The sequence below is a fragment of the Bos indicus genome, chromosome 16, assembly GCF_029378745.1.
Source record: "Bos indicus isolate NIAB-ARS_2022 breed Sahiwal x Tharparkar chromosome 16, NIAB-ARS_B.indTharparkar_mat_pri_1.0, whole genome shotgun sequence".
Classification (NCBI taxonomy): domain Eukaryota; kingdom Metazoa; phylum Chordata; class Mammalia; order Artiodactyla; family Bovidae; genus Bos; species Bos indicus.
Window position 1 is genome coordinate 74,108,351 of NC_091775.1, and position 16,272 is coordinate 74,124,622.

Consider the following 16,272-nt stretch of genomic DNA (forward strand, 5'->3'; position numbering starts at 1 on the left):
TTGATTGAAATACAAATGATACAACTCTTCTAGATAGCAACCTGGCAATACATATCAAAGTTTCCAGTGTATATAGTCTTTGATTCATTTATAAGAATTAACCAATTCCATTTCTAAGAATTCAGCCTAAAAAAATAATTAACAGATGGGCAGTGATATGTATTTGAGACAATTTACTGAATTGTGTTTAACAGCCAAAGAAAACAAAAATGCAAGCTGAATGTCCAACGCTGGGCCTTGGTTAAGTAAATTATGATACATCTGTGCAATGGTACACTATGCAGTCATTAAAAATGAGGAACTTATGAGTGCTCACAGGGAAAGAATGCCTACCATATAATGTTAAGAGAAATAAAGTAGATGTTATAGTCTCGTTTAAAAAAACAGATTAACACACATACACACATCTACATGCAATGTATACACACATCCATGCAGTATAAGTTTATAGATACATACAAAAATATCTGGAAGCATATATACCAAACTTAACACATCATCTGTGAAAGGCAGACTTCCTAGGAAAACCTTACTTACATGTACCCAAATTTCAAATTACATTTCCAGAAGGTAAACTGGTAAATTAATTTTATATTCTTTTAAAAAGCACTGCTGCTGCTGCTGCTGCTGCTGCTGCTAAGTCGCTTCAGTCGTGTCCAACTCTGTGCAACCCCATAGACGGCAGCCACCAGGCTCCCCGTCTCTGGGATTCTCCAGGCAAGAACACTGGAGTGGGTTGCCATTTCCTTCTCCAATGCGTTAAAGTGAAAAGTGAAAGCGAACTCGCTCAGTCGTGCCTGACTCTTAGCGACCCCATGGACTGCATCCTACCAGGGTCCCCCATCCATGGGATTTTCCAGGCAAGAGTACTGGAGTGGGTATCATTTACTTAAAAGGTAAAGATTTTGAAACTGCATCATGTTGAGATTCATTTAAACAAGATGTAACCTTCTCAGAATTCTAAAACAACTCCAGAAGGATGAAGAGACCACAACAGTCAGAAGTTATTAGTTCAGTCTAGACATTTCTCTCATTACACTCAGCTAAATCATCTGCACTACAGGAATCAAAGTTTAAAATTCAAGTGGAGAGACAAAGAACGAGAACAAGATATGGGATAGAAATTCAATATTTAGAGTTAGAAACATGGTAGCTTCAATGTCACTAGTCCAAGTCCCACTTTTTAATTCAGTAAAATAAAACTATCAAAGGGTAAAGCCATAACCAATGTTATATTCTGCACTGTCATACTTAGTCACCAGCCACATGCAGTTATTTAAATTAAGTAGAAATAATAAAATTTAAAGTCTAGTTCTCCAGTGCTACTAGCCACATTCCAAGTGCTCAAGAGCTATGTGTGGACAGTGGTTACGTATGGAGCAATACAGATACGTAGAACTCTTCCATCACTGCAGAAAGTTCTATTAGACAGGACTGAGATGATGGCAGATCTAGTCTAAATCTGGGCATTCTGACTCCCAGGTTTTAGCACTGTGTGGATTCTAAGGCAGCAGGAGAGCTCTGAGGAGGGCAGCAAGAAATTTACCTACTATATTACCTAGAGTAGCCCTGCATTTGGAAATGGAGAAGGAAACCCTTCTTCCTCTTATTATATCTTATAAGCTCTGTCAGAACCTAGGACTCAGGTATTAATACTAGCAATATTACAGTTCAGCTATATGAAGGGACAATCCATATGGGTCGAATGATTTTCAAAATGATTTTTAAATCATAATATGTTTCAGTTTGGAGGTGGTAGTTCAGTTACTAAGTCGTGTCTGACACTCGCAACCCTATGGACTGTAGCCCACCAAGCTCCTCTGTCCATGGGATTTTCAGTTTAGTACTCATTAAATTCTAGAATACTTAAGAGATACGTGATTCCTTTAGGTAGTAGCATGCTTCTTAATTAAAACAAATTAAAATTTTAAATTCTGCACTACTACTTGTGAAGTATTAATAGCATCCATTCTGTTATTTTATGAATAAGATAATATGTAAACTATTTCACTTAATTTTATTTCTTTTAATTTTTATTACTTCAGGTAATAAGGCTACCATAATTAAATCAAGGCTACCAAAAAAAAAAAAAAAAACCCTCACTGAATCTGACATTTCAAACAACTGCTAGGAGAATAAACTTCAAAACAGATATATTTCCAAAAATTTACATTCCTTTTTAATTGGCTCATCCATCTTGGATCAGCCTCTATTATATCATTTAAAAATCATTCAGACAACTGATAAATAGCAGATTCCTATTACACATAAAGTCATGTAGCAGAATTGAAACAGTCTTCTGCATTTCTAGTGCTACTCAGTTTTTTGTTATGTTATGAGAATGTAAACATACACAAAAATTCCATATGTATCTTTTATAAATAAAAGCCAGTGTACTTCTGGTGTTGTGATCAGATCAACACTAAATGAGAATGACTAAGGCATAATCACGGCTCAGATGGTAAATAATCTGCCTGCAATGTGGGAGACCTGGGTTCGATCTCTGATTGAGAAGATCCCCTGGAGAAGGGAACGGATACCCACTCCAGTATTCTGACCTGGAGAATCCCACGGACAGAGGAGCCTGGGGGGCTACAGTCCATGGGGTCGCAGAGGTGGACATGACTGAGCCACTTGCACTTCACTTCAAGGGATAACCAGGAGTGATAACTGGCAACATGAAGGAAACCAAGTAACTGTCAGCTAATTGTTTTGAAAACTGTCACAAATACTGTGGATGAAAACTGTGACTGCTTAGTTGGAATCTTAATTGTACATAGAGAACTTATGAATAAAAATAGATTGTTCATGTATATGCATTGGAAACACAGAAGTCACACAAAACTCTCAAAGTATGGCTAAATGAAAAGACATTCTGAAGCATGTATTTCAATAAAATAAAAATCCATTGCTCTCAAGGAAAACATAAAACATTTGGTAGATTCTTACCAGGAAAGATGTCAAGAGCAACAATGTATAAAGGGTTAAGGGTAGGTTACAAAAACACAAAATTTTTAAATTCAACTATAGCACACCAAATAAACTCCAATTAAAGTATGCACAGTACTTAAGAAAACCATAGAGTTCTGGGTTGTACAATAAATGGGCATTAAGTAAAATGAGAAGGCAATGGCACCCTACTCCAGTACTCTTGCTTGGAAAATCCCATGGACGGAAGAGCCTGGTAGGCTGCAGTCCATGGGGTCGCTGAGGGTCGGACACGACTGAGTGACTTCACTTTCACTTTTCACTTTCATGCATTGGAGAAGGAAATGGCAGCCCACTCCAGTGTTCTTGCCTGGAGAATCCCGGGGACGGGGGAGCCTGGTGGGCTGCCATCTATGGGGTCACACAGAGTCGGACATGACTGAAGCGACTTAGCAGCAGCCAGCAGCAAGTAAAATGAAGGTCCTTAAAACTGTCCAAATAATGCAGGGACCAGGGGCAATACTTAAATCAGAGGAATACAAACAACATGCTTTTGAAAGGACTGTAAGAAAAAACTGCATGACTTTAAAAATGCCTCTCAGTAAGAGGACTCAAGAAAGCCTTAGCAAAACAGATGTACAGAGAACAATTAAAGAAGTTGGATGATATTTTTCCTAATGTGAAAAAATTAAGAGAACATTTTATCACTCAAACTCACATTAGGAGACCTCACCTTTTTCTGGTATTATCTTAAAATATTTTTCATCTTTACTCTTTGCTGTTTCTTTTTTGGCAGAAATGGCTTCATTTTTCTTTGTTTTTATATCTGCTTTCCCTTTGTAGAATTTTGTTGGATTTATTTGTTCTTTGATTTTTCCTTGACACTGCTCTTTAGAATCAGTTGATGCTGCTGGATACAAGTCTTCCTTCTTAATGGATTTCTGTATCATATGTCTACTGCCTTCCAGAATATCTTTTGGAGAACATTCATTTCCTGAATAGTTATGCCCTTTGTATCCTTTACTTTTAATATGTGTTTCAGCTTTCTTTAAGTAATTTTCTTTCATTTCTTGATATCTTACCTCCTTTAAGTCATGTTTACCATCACTGGAAATTTCTAATCCATTTTTTCTACACCTGTCGGTACTTTGAAGTTCTTGCCAGGGAGACCCAACACTTGCATTCTGCCTGCTAACTGATACCCTACCATCACTCACATGGCCTTTCAAAGAAGAATCACCTTTCAAAGCATTATCTGTTTCTTGATATTGTGATGGCATCTGCTGCCTATTATTAATATGTTTAACTCCTCCTCCTTCACTCATTCTTTGGTCTTGCTTTTGTGAAACTGAAGTATTATAGCTATTTATTCGATCTGCTTGGTTCTCTAAATTGAATGGTGCTTTCTGACAATTAGTGTTTTGGGAGACTTCTGATATTGTGGTGCTTTCTTGTTTAGAAGTATCTGCAGCTTCTGGGGCTGCAGAGCTTTCCTCTTCTGGGCGAAAGCCATTTATCATGCTTGTTACCTGTTCAGCAACTGAGTCAGTGAACGCATAGCTGACTTCTCCTACAGCAATGGTCAAATCTTCCACAGCATTACTGATCGTGTCCACCAGAGAGGATACTGAAGGCAGATTCTGCTGAAAACTTTTGAAAAATGCCATTTTCTAATTCCTTGTTCCTAAAAGCTACAATCATGGAATTTTCTCTTCTCAAAATATTAAGCACTCTGGAATTTCAATTTAACATTTACTTAAATGGTGCTATTCATTAGCTCAATATCAGTATTTCACATTATGCCTTTTAATCTTTCTGTAAATGCTTATGTAATGGAAGAAATATGTTGAAGTAAAAGATGCTTCAAAAAAAAAAAAAAAAATCAAACCACTTGGTTTAAACGTAACCAGATTTTTTCCCACTCCACAGCTGGTATGACAGCAGCAAGACAGTATTTTTCCCTCAAATACTATTGGGTTTTTATTCTATACCTGCAAGAAGAAGTATAAAAAGGATTTTTATTATGTACTTTTTAGTTAACTTATTAATAGTCTATGTATGGGAACTGCCCTATATTATTAACAAAGAACAAAGTACCAATACCATTTCAAAATAAAAAATGTATTAAGGATTCCCCCAATACATATATTACCCCAAATATGTATTTGTTTATATATCTAAACAATTTTGCAGAAGTTAGAATAGGGACGAGCAGAGAGAGAACATTTGCTGAGTGGCTATTACATGCAAGGAATTGTGATTTACAAATTTTTTTCTTATTTGATCTTAAAATAACTCTAGAAGGTAAATATTATTATTCTTATTTAATAAGCGAGTAAAGAAACAGCCTCAGAAAAATTAATAAGGTCCCCCAACCTTTCCAATAGATCCTCAAGGTCAAAACTCTTTCTACAATGAGAGTAAGAGGATAGTTAACTTTTCACTTTCATTCACTCAAATGAGCTCCTGGGTTTTCCCGAGGCCACAGAACAGATTGAATGCAGGAGCAGATATGAGAATCCAGTTGTTTCTTCTGTGCCAGTCATTAGAGAGATTTGCAATGTAAAACAATGCCACTCTTCTCATCAAACGTATTTTTTGGTTTTAGAAAATATACAGTTTTAAAAATTAATACATTTTAGATTAACAAGTAATAGACTTACTGTTGGGTTTTTAAAAATAAATTGAAAAAGTATTTTAAATTTTTCTTAGGTTTTAACTTCTAATTTACATATCATTGAGCTATAACTCACATAAACAAAAACTCTTTGGGGTCCTCAATAATTTTTAAGAGTGTGAAGGGATAAGACCAAAGAAAAACTAGAAATGCCAAAACGGAGAATTACTGGAGGCTACTAAAAGAGGTATCTTTAACCAGTTTATTCTACGCAAATGATGGAAAAAAGAAAAAAACAGGTGAAGTATGAGAAACATTAATCAAACCAAACCACATAAAATACTACAGTTTCCTTAATGTAAAATCTGCATGATGTAATTCAACAATAAGATTTTTATAAACAATGAGGCTATCACTTTTTAAGTTACCAGATACAAGACAAAAGCATCTCTTCAACATTTGTACATGGACAAGAAATGTAAGGCTTCTCTTGTATTTTTCCTTAAAATTCTAAATTAATGTCTCACTTTTACAATTTTCAACTTCTTTTTGTTATTATTTACATAAGCCAGTCTTTGGAAACAGCAAATAAAGAACTCTATAATAACTTAAAAAAAAGAGAAGTTTTTCATAAGAAAAAGAACAATATCACAGCCCTCATCTTTCCTATTATCTGGTAACACTAAGCAATATATCTGTGTTGCCAAGGAGGAAAGAGGAACACTAAGTTTCATAATCAGATTTTACATACTAAATTACGAGAGAAAACCACCTTCTCTAAACAACATAATTATCCATTGCTGAGAATTCAACAGCAGATTAAAGGGTGAATACTCTCAAAAGCTTTCTAGGGACATGGGAAAAAAGCTCTCTAGAAAACTATTTGGACAATGGATTTAAACATAGAAAGTAATAAGATATGTCCTTCTTCTTAAAGTATATAAAAATGTCATTCTATGATGATATACAATTCATTTTTATGCAATATAGTAGCAATTCATGGGCAATAAAAAGATAGCTGAACATAATTTATGTAATAGATCTTTTACTCTCACAGAATAATGTCTAAAGGTTAGTTTACTGTATGTCAGAATCAAGCTTTTTAATGTATATCGTATTTTTAAAATAAAGTAATAAACAGTAGATAGAAAGACTAAACAAGAGAAGCAGCGATATGATACTTACAAATTTTATCTTGTGAATTCTTCCTTGCACTGTATCCTGAACCAAGATCTGGAAACCCGCCAACATTTTCAAAACAGAACTTCTTATTAATATAGAGAAAAAGGAGCAGCATCAAGATAATAAACACCCCAACAGCAGACAAAAATCCAACTGCCTCTGGAGATACTGGAGGGAAAAAAAGTCACAGCTGTAAGCATTTATTCTTCTTCAAGTTACAAATAAGAAGGAAACCCCTATACATTGTGTTAAGATTGCTGCCTTATTTGAATTTTATTTGTAAATTTTCATAGTTCACAACAGTTCAGTTTGTGAGAAAAATAAACTGCAAAGTTTAATGAGTTGTTCAATTTATGCAAAAGTATATTAAAATTTATTTAAGAGTATATTAACAGTTTCCCTGTAAATTATGTGGGAACAGTCTTAAAAAGAAATGAGTCTATAAAAGAGGCAGTCACCATATTATTTAGTCCACTGACGAGTATTAAAAAAATTTTAAAACAAAATTTAGAAAAACTTATTTCCCAAGCACTCAAATTTATGAGAACGTATACTATTGTTGTTATCTCTAAAAGCTTCAATGGTCTTTTTGTGTTAAACCAACTCTGGACTTTTTAACTTGGCATTGAAAACTCCAGCCTCTTTTCAATACTACTCTCCAATCAGATGATTCCATTTACCACATGCCGTGTTTTTGTCTGCCTCCTCCCCTTGCCAGGAGTGACTGAGTATCCTCTCTATACCAAATCCCACTCATTCATTCAACCAACAAACACTCTGGAGCAGCAGCCATACACCGAGCATATCACACATGCATTTCCTATCTTCCGTGAACAGGCTGGTGAAGGCAGTCACAACGCAGTGCAACCAAGGTTATGTAACCCAGTGCTGAAGGATCAAGTAAGCTTTTCTACAAGTTACGGCTCCTGTAATTGTAAGAATTAGCCAAAAAAGTGAAAGCGAACGTCGCTCAGTCGTGTCCAACTCTTCGCGACCCCATGGACTACACAGTCCATGGAGTTCTCCAGGTCAGAATACTGGAGTGGGTAGCTGTTCTCTTCTCCAGGGAGCTTCCCAACCCAAGGATCAAACCCAGGTCTCCTGCATTGCAGGCGGATTCTTTACCGTCTGAGCCACCAGGGAAGCCCAAGAATTAGCCAAGTGAACACGATTTCATACAGAAGAAACAGCATGTGAAAACAAGAGACAGGGTATCACTGTGCATTCCAGAAACTCCATGAATACATGAGAATCATGAATACAAGAGAATACATGAAACCATCCAGGGAGATTTGGTAGAGTGAGGACAAAACCTTCTCCAACTTCTCCAATCCTTAGTCATCTCTTTCTTTTCAACTTCTGCATTATCTCTCTCTGGGACTAGTCATTTGGAATTAAACAGAACTAAACTTTTGTAATCTCAGTGCCTGACTCAAGCATTAGTAGACAATGAATCAAAAGCCTCAAATACCACCCTACTCTTTCCTCCTCCACTGCTCAAGCAGCGACTAAAACGTCATCTCCTCCAAAATTCCTTTTTTAATCTGAAGAACCAGGACAATCGGCATCTAACTCATTTGTTAAAACTGAAGTCACCCACCAGTCCATGATGAGTGCTTTACTCTTCTAGCTTCTCAGCATCTGTGATAGCTAGCATCCCAGGTGCAGGACTGATACGACATTATGGTCTGTTCAAAGCTGGGTCAACAGCACTGCAGCAGAGGACAGAGCAGAGAATAATATTGCAAGGAGGCGTGATGAGTGTGAGGCAGAAGGTGGCAGGGATGGTGGAAGTGCTCTGAATAGCAGCCTGGTGCGGAGGAACAGATCCTGCTACCAGAACCAAGACGTTACGCCTAGACATTAGCCCTTTCTGTCTCATTCTCAGGCTGGAGAATAGTCAGGAAAGAGAACATAGTTTAATAAAAGAATCTAAGGTATATGACATAAAACAGTGATAACATCAAGCCTGACGGTTAAGGTAAAAAAAAAAAAAAAAAAACAGGTAAAAAGACTATCACCATCTGATCTAAAAGCTAGGAAGATCGCAGCAGGACAGACTCTGGTATGAAGACACAAAATTCTCAGTGTGACCATATTCAGTATTACATTGTAAACAGCACATATGGATAGGAGCTCCCCTTTCAGCGCAGGCCCAAAGCACACTAAAATGTGATGCCGTAAGTGAACACACAGCGTTAGCTATAATAATAAGCAGCTTAAAATCTCCCATCCCGTACGGCTGAGTCCCTTCACTGTTCACCTGAAACTGTCAGTACACTGTTAATCAGCTATACCCCAATACAAAATGTTTTTGGTGTTAAAAATAAATAAGTAAGTAAAATTTTAAAAAAAATCTCCTATCTCTTAGAAGACTAAATGAAGGAGGAAACACAACTCACCTCACTTATGAAAGCTAGTTATTGCTAATAAAAACAATATAGCATATATTACGTGCTATATTGTTTGGATGCAATCTCAAAAGCGACAGAATGATCTCTGTTCGTTTCCAAGGCAACCCATTCAATATCACAGTAATCCATGTCTATGCCCCAACCAGTAACGCTGAACAAGCTGAAGTTGAACGGTTCTATGAAGACCTACAAGACCTTTTAAAACTAACACCCAAAAAAGATGTCTTTTTCATTATAGGGGACTGGAATGTAAAAGTAGGAAGTCAGGAAACACCTGGAGTAACAGGCATATTTGGCCTTGGAATATGGAATGAAGCAGGGCAAAGACTAATAGAGTTTTGCCAAGAAAATGCACTGGTCATAACAAACACCCTCTTCCAACAACACAGGAGAAGACTCTATACATGGACATCACCAGATGGTCAACACCGAAATCAGACTGATTATATTCTTTGCAGCCAAAGATGGAGAAGCTCTATACAGTCAGCAAAAACAAGACCAGGAGCTGACTATGGCTCTCACCATAGTCTGAGCTCCTTATTGCCAAATTCAGACTTAAATTGAAGAAAGTAGGGAAAACCACTAGACCATTCAGGTATGACCTAAATCAAATCCCTTAGGATTATACAGTGGAAGTGAGAAATAGATTTAAGGCACTAGATCTGATAGATAGAGTGCCTGATGAACTATGGAATGAGGTTCGTGACATTGTACAGGAGACAGGGATCAAGACCATCCCCATAGAAAAGAAATGCAAAAAAGCAAAATGGACGTCTGGGGAGGTCTTACAAATAGCTGTGAAAAGAAGAGAAGCAAAAAGCAAAGGAGAAAAGGAAAGATATAAGCATCTGAATGCAGAGTTCCAAAGAATAGCAAGAAGAGATAAGAAAGCCTTCTTCAGCGATCAATGCAAAGAAATAGAGGAAAACAACAGAATGGGAAAGACTAGGGATCTCTTCAAGAAAATCAGAGATACCAAAGGAACACTTCATGCAAAGATGGGCTCGATAAAGGACAGAAATGGTATGGACCTAACAGAAGCAGAAGATATTAAGAAGAGATGGCAAGAATACATAGAAGAACTGTACAAAAAAGACCTTCATGACCCAGATAATCACGATGGTGTGATCACTGACTTAGAGCCAGATATCCTGGAATGTGAAGTCAAGTGGGCCTTAGAAAGCATCACTACAAACAAAGCTAGTGGAGGTGATGGAATTCCAGTTGAGCTATTCCAAATCCTGAAAGATGATGCTGTGAAAGTGCTGCACTCAGTATGCCAGCAAATTTGGAAAACTCAGCAGTGGCCACAGGACTGGAAAAGGTCAGTTTTCATTCCAATCCCAAAGAAAGGCAATGCCAAAGAATGTTCAAACTACCACACAATTGCACTCATCTCACACGCTAGTAAAGTAATGCTCAAAATTCTCCAAGCCAGGCTTCAGCAATATGTGAACCGTGAACTTCCTGATGTTCAAGCTGCTTTTAGAAAAGGCAGAGGAACCAGAGATCAAATTGCCAACATCCGCTGGATCATGGAAAAAGCAAGAGACTTCCAGAAAAACATCTATTTCTGCTTTATTGGCTATGCCAAAGCCTTTGACTGTGTGGATCACAATAAACTGTGGAAAATCCTGAAAGAGATGGGAATACCAGACCACCTGACCTGCCTCTTGAGAAATCTGTATGCAGGTCAGGAAGCAACAGTTAGAACTGGACATGGAACAACAGACTGGTTCCAAATAGGAAAAGGAGTACGTCAAGGCTGTATATTATCACCCTGCTTGTTTAACTTATATGCAGAGTACATCATGAGAAACGTTGGACTGGAAGAAACACAAGCTGGAATCAAGATTGTCGGGAGAAATATCAATAACCTCAGATATGCAGATGACACCACCCTTATGGCAGAAAGTGAAGAGGAACTAAAAAGCCTCTTGATGAAAGTGAAAGTGGAGAGTGAAAAAGTTGGCTTAAAGCTCAACATTCAGAAAACGAAGATCATGGCATCCAGTCCCATCACTTCATAGGAAATAGATGGGGAAACAGTGGAAACAGTGTCAGACTTTATTTTTCTGGGCTCCAAAATCACTACAGATGATGACTGCAGCCATGAAATTAAAAGACACTTACTGCTTGCAAGGAAAGTTATGACCAACCTAGATAGTATATTCAAAAGCAGAGACATTATTTTGCCAACAAAGGTCCGTCTAGTCAAGACTATGGTTTTTCCTGTGGTCATGTATGGATGTGAGAGTTGGACTGTGAAGAAGGCTGAGCGCCGAAGAATTGATGCTTTTGAACTGTGGTGTTGGAGAAGACTCTTGAGAGTCCCTTGGACTCCAAGGAGATCCAACCAGTCCATTCTGAAGGAGATCAGCCCTGGGATTTCTTTGGAGGGAATGATGCTAAAGCTGAAACTCCAGTACTTTGGCCACCTCATGCGAAGAGTTGACTCATTGGAAAAGACTCTGATGCTGCGAGGGATTGGGGGCAAGAGGAGAAGGGGACGACAGAGGATGAGATGGCTGGATGGCATCACTGACTCGATGGATGTGAGTCTGAGTGAACTCTGGGAGTTGGTGATGGACAGGGAGGCCTGGCGTGCTGCGATTCATGGGGTTGCAAAGAGTCAGACACTACTGAATGACTGATCTGATCTGATGTGCTATTCTCTTTCAAGTACTTTATATTTATTAACTGTTTTAATCGTCACAATTTTCCTCTCATTTACCCCCACTATAAATTGAGATATGGAGCTATTATACCATGTGCCCAGCTAGAAAGTAGAAGAATCAGGATTCAAGCCCTGTCTGGCTCCAGAGTCTGTGTTTTTAACTACTGCTCATATTTCTCCTGTGTTCTTTGTCTTCCCTTCCTGCCTTTCCTACACCTTTCCTCAATCCTTATTTCTGTGTTCCTCTTTCATTTCCCTCCTCCCTTCCCACTTATAAATTTAAGCCAGGGAGAAAGGCCAACTATAAACAAGTATAATCCAGCAAGCACGACAAGAGAAGTACTGAATATACTGCTGCTGCTGCTGCTGCTGCTGCTGCTTCTAAGTCACTTCAGTCGTGTCCGTACTGGAACACAAAGAAGGAATACTACCCGGCAAAGTTACAAACGCTTCAGAAAGGAGATCACACTTGGGTAGGGTATGAAAGATTAATAGGAACTCTATTAAAGAGTAAAGGGCAGATGAAAGAGCGTGATCAAAGACCAGGAACAGTGCGCATGGTGTCCCCTCGGCACTAATGGGCAACAGTCATGGCTGTCTTATCTACCTTTGTCTCCTCTAAGTACTTAGCACAATGCTACCAGTTGACATTATACAAACATTTGTAAATGCATGAATGAAGGTGTGTTCAGGAAAGATCAAAAGTATGCCAGAACAGTTACTGAAAATGAAAGCAAGGTTCAAACTGTCAAAGAACCCTGAATACCATCCTACAGACTTTTACTTGTAGAACTATATTCCCTAAAACAATCAGAAAAATGGCAAACAGCAGGGAGTGAATGGTGGCAAAGTATGAGGACTAAACGGTAGCAGCGACAGCAGAGAAGAGGGGTGAGTCTGTTCAGAGAAAATTGGTAACAATCCAGTCAATTAATGGAGAGAATGAGGATAAAGAGAAGTAGAAGGTAATTCTAAAGTTTCTAGCTTGAGCGAATGAGTGAATGGTGCTGTGCTGAGCTTAATCACTCAGTTGTATCTGACTCTTTGCAACCCCACAGACTGTAGCCCGCCAGGCTCCTCTGTCTATGGGATTCTCCAGGCAGGAATACTGGAGTGAGTTGCCATGCCCTCTTCCAGGGGATCTTCGCAACCCAGGGATCAAACCCAGGTCTCCCACATTACAGGCGGATTATTTACCATCTGAGACACTAGAGAAGCCCAAGAATACTGGAGTGAGTATCCTATCCCTTCTCCAGGGGATTTTCCCAACCCAGGAACCAAACCAGGCTCTCCTGCATTGCAGGTTGATTCTTTACCATCTGAGCTACCTGGGAAGCCTAGGTGAATGGTAACACCACTTAAAAAAATGAAAAAATACGAACGTAAAGACATGTGGTTTAGAGCATGGGAGCCGAGAAATCAGTGGAAGAAGAGAGGCGGGTAGCAAGTTTAGGTTTTGACATGTTACTTTAGCATGTCTGCAGACTACTGCAGTGTGGATGTCCAGTAAAGAGAGAAATATGACAGTGCTCTGATGAAGGTCAGGTTTGTTATAAAGAGTTGGGAGTTCTCCTTTTGCTCATCTGTTGCATGCGAAAGACATCACTGACTAAATACAAACCTCACTGGCAAATGACAGGTGCTATGCTTTAATGGAAAATCTCCTACTTCACAAATTTTCAGATCAATACAAACCATTAATTTGAACAAAATGAAAACAGAATCTTTCCTCACTAACAAATGGTGAAAGGTGCCTTATACTTACAAGGCAGATTTTCCAGGCAAGAGTACTGGAGTGGGGTGCCATTGCCTTCTCCAATATACTATATAACTCCCTTTTAATCCATTGCTTGGCTATACGCCCATTCTCTACATTCATGGAAAAACATTTTGTATTTAAAATTTTAAAATAGTAATACAATTGTAGAAAAGAAATAACATTTTCTGACAGAAAGTATTAAAAAGCTTCAGACTTGTACTTTTTCACCCTTATGTCAGGATTGAGATAATATTTAATTATTATTTGATAATCCCACTTGTCCATAAAACTGAGATGGAACAATACACTGAAATCACCCTGAAAATATGAATATGATACACTATCAAAAAAGTTAAATAAAATTACATGAACTGAAACCTCACTAATGCAAAATATATTTTTTACTATCTGATGGAATTTATTCCTAAATTCTTATACTATGAATCTGCTTAAAAAGCCACAGAAATATTTCTAAGATTATGATTAATTTATCTATAGATACATCTACTCTCTCCAAACATTCTAGGTCATTTGCTACAGGCAAGTAAATGCTATTTTAAATGTATATTACCTTTTAATGGAGAACCTTCAAAGTCTCTAACAGCACACAGTTAATTAAAGTTAATAAGTTAATATTATACATTTAAAGAACTAAATTTGCTGAATCAAATTTAATTAAACTATAAAACCAAGACCAAACAATAACAAAATTAATAATATCAAACATTTAAGGAGTGCTTAATATTTGCTGGGGGCTGCTTTAGAAAATGCATTAAAGCATTATCAAACTGAATTCTCACTACAACCTCATTTTTCAGGTATGGGAACTGAGGCTCAATAAGAATAAGGAGAATTTTCAAGATCTTAAAATTATTATTCAGTGAGATGAAATCTTGATATGAATACTGGCACACTGATTCCTGCTCCCAAAATGTTAAACACTAATCCTTACTGCTTTCTATTTGCCAGGTACTATTATAAACTTTCATTTTAAATGTAATGCTCAAAACGATTTTGTGATAATAAATACTACATATTATCTTAGGCTTTAGATTAGAAAACTGAAGCTTGGAGAGTGATAAGTTTGTCTAAAGTCACAAATCTAGGAAATGATAGAACCTGGATTTGAACCCAGATACTTTGACTCCAGAGTCCACGGTCTTAAAACACCAAGTAACACTACAGCTTCCTTAAATGCCAACCTGAAATATAAAAATAAGGGAAAGCCATGTGATCAAATAACATAGCTTAATACATACATTATGAAAAAACATTTCATGGATTAGCTTTGTATATATGTTAAAATATAGGAACTGATTTCAGCTTTATCAAATATACAAATTATAAAACTGGAATCATAGCATTTTTTATTCAAGATACTTTTGAAAGCTAATAAGATAAAAATTTAAAAACAAAGTATTCTATAGAATAATAAGCCTGACAGGCATTAGATATGCTCAATAAAAATATAAGGAAGGTGTCTGTGAGCTATATGATTCGCTATATGAAGTATCTAAAGACTACACTGCAAAGTCAAAAAGGGAACAAGGTATAGCATCTCACCAGAAAATACGAAAAGTTTAGCTTGTCCAAGATTAATAATTATTTATGCTATGTATGTAGAATTGGCTTTGCAGTTATCTATACTATATATTTACAAAAGAATATATATATATATATTTACAAAAGGTAAACTAAAAAATACCACTTTCTGCCAAAAATACAAAGATGTACTGAAATATAACTATAAGGGAGATATTTATTTATTAAACTAACACTTTCAATATAAATTTATTTCTATAATAATATTCTTTTCTAATCTATATCAAAATATATTAACTTTTAGTCACAAAATAAATATTATAAAGCTATTTTGCCCATTATATTTCAAATACATACAAAATAAACAAGTACTTATGATTCCTATATAGTAATTCTTTTAAAAATAAGAATAAAGAGAAACAACTTACAGTTTGCATCATAAGGTCTTTATTGCTGATTTGTGCTGCCGGGCAAGAAATACTAGTCCTCTAACACTGTCATGGAGTCTTAAATAATTCATTTAATAGATGCAATTCTATCTCTTGAACAAAATGTGAACTATATAAGAAGTCGACTTTCACTTTAAAAAGAATATTGCTCCCTATTTAATAATCCCTGAATGTTTTCCCAGACTTTAATCAGAAAAACCCCTCCATTGATTTTTCTCTGGTTTGGATATAAAACAGATCACCTATCAGAGATCCATGGATATAAAACAGATCACCTATCAGAGATCCAAAAACAAGGTAGAAAGATAAAAGATTAATTTGATGTTTTGCTTAAATTTCCTTCTGTTAACATCTGAGTTACTCCCACAAATAAAAACTTCTGTGAAGTTTTTATATTATAATACAAATGATGAAAAACTGAAAGAATGACATATAAATCAAAGAAAGGAATAATATATATCTATAATTCTAGATGTTATTAAAAAATAATCACTAAAAAACATTCACTCACGTAACACAGTTGGCTGCTGAGTAATTTAAAGGGACGACAGGGGGAAGGCACTGATGCGATAGCATGGGACACTGACAAAGATCTCAGAAACAAAACCCCCTCTGGGAGACAGTCACCTGACCAGGCTGATACGACAGAGGCCACCCAACTTGCTTCAGGTGGCAAACCATCAACACATTAAATCTGTATTTCG

General features: G+C 36.8%; 1 protein-coding gene across 4 annotated transcripts in view; it reads right to left on the reverse strand.

Moving 5' to 3' along the window:
• SYT14 (synaptotagmin 14) overlaps positions 1–16,272 on the reverse strand; it is a 211,261-nt gene that overhangs the window by 145,446 nt on the left and 49,543 nt on the right. For 2 of the 4 annotated variants that reach the window (XM_070768656.1, XM_070768655.1), the window contains exon 3: positions 6,731–6,895. The exons of 1 other annotated variant lie outside the window; for it this stretch is intronic. In XM_070768656.1, the coding sequence (XP_070624757.1) occupies positions 6,731–6,895 (165 nt within the window). Of the gene's footprint in view, positions 1–3,661; positions 4,920–6,730; positions 6,896–16,272 lie in introns of those variants that run through there. One more of the 4 variants, XM_070768654.1, reaches the window with a different exon arrangement.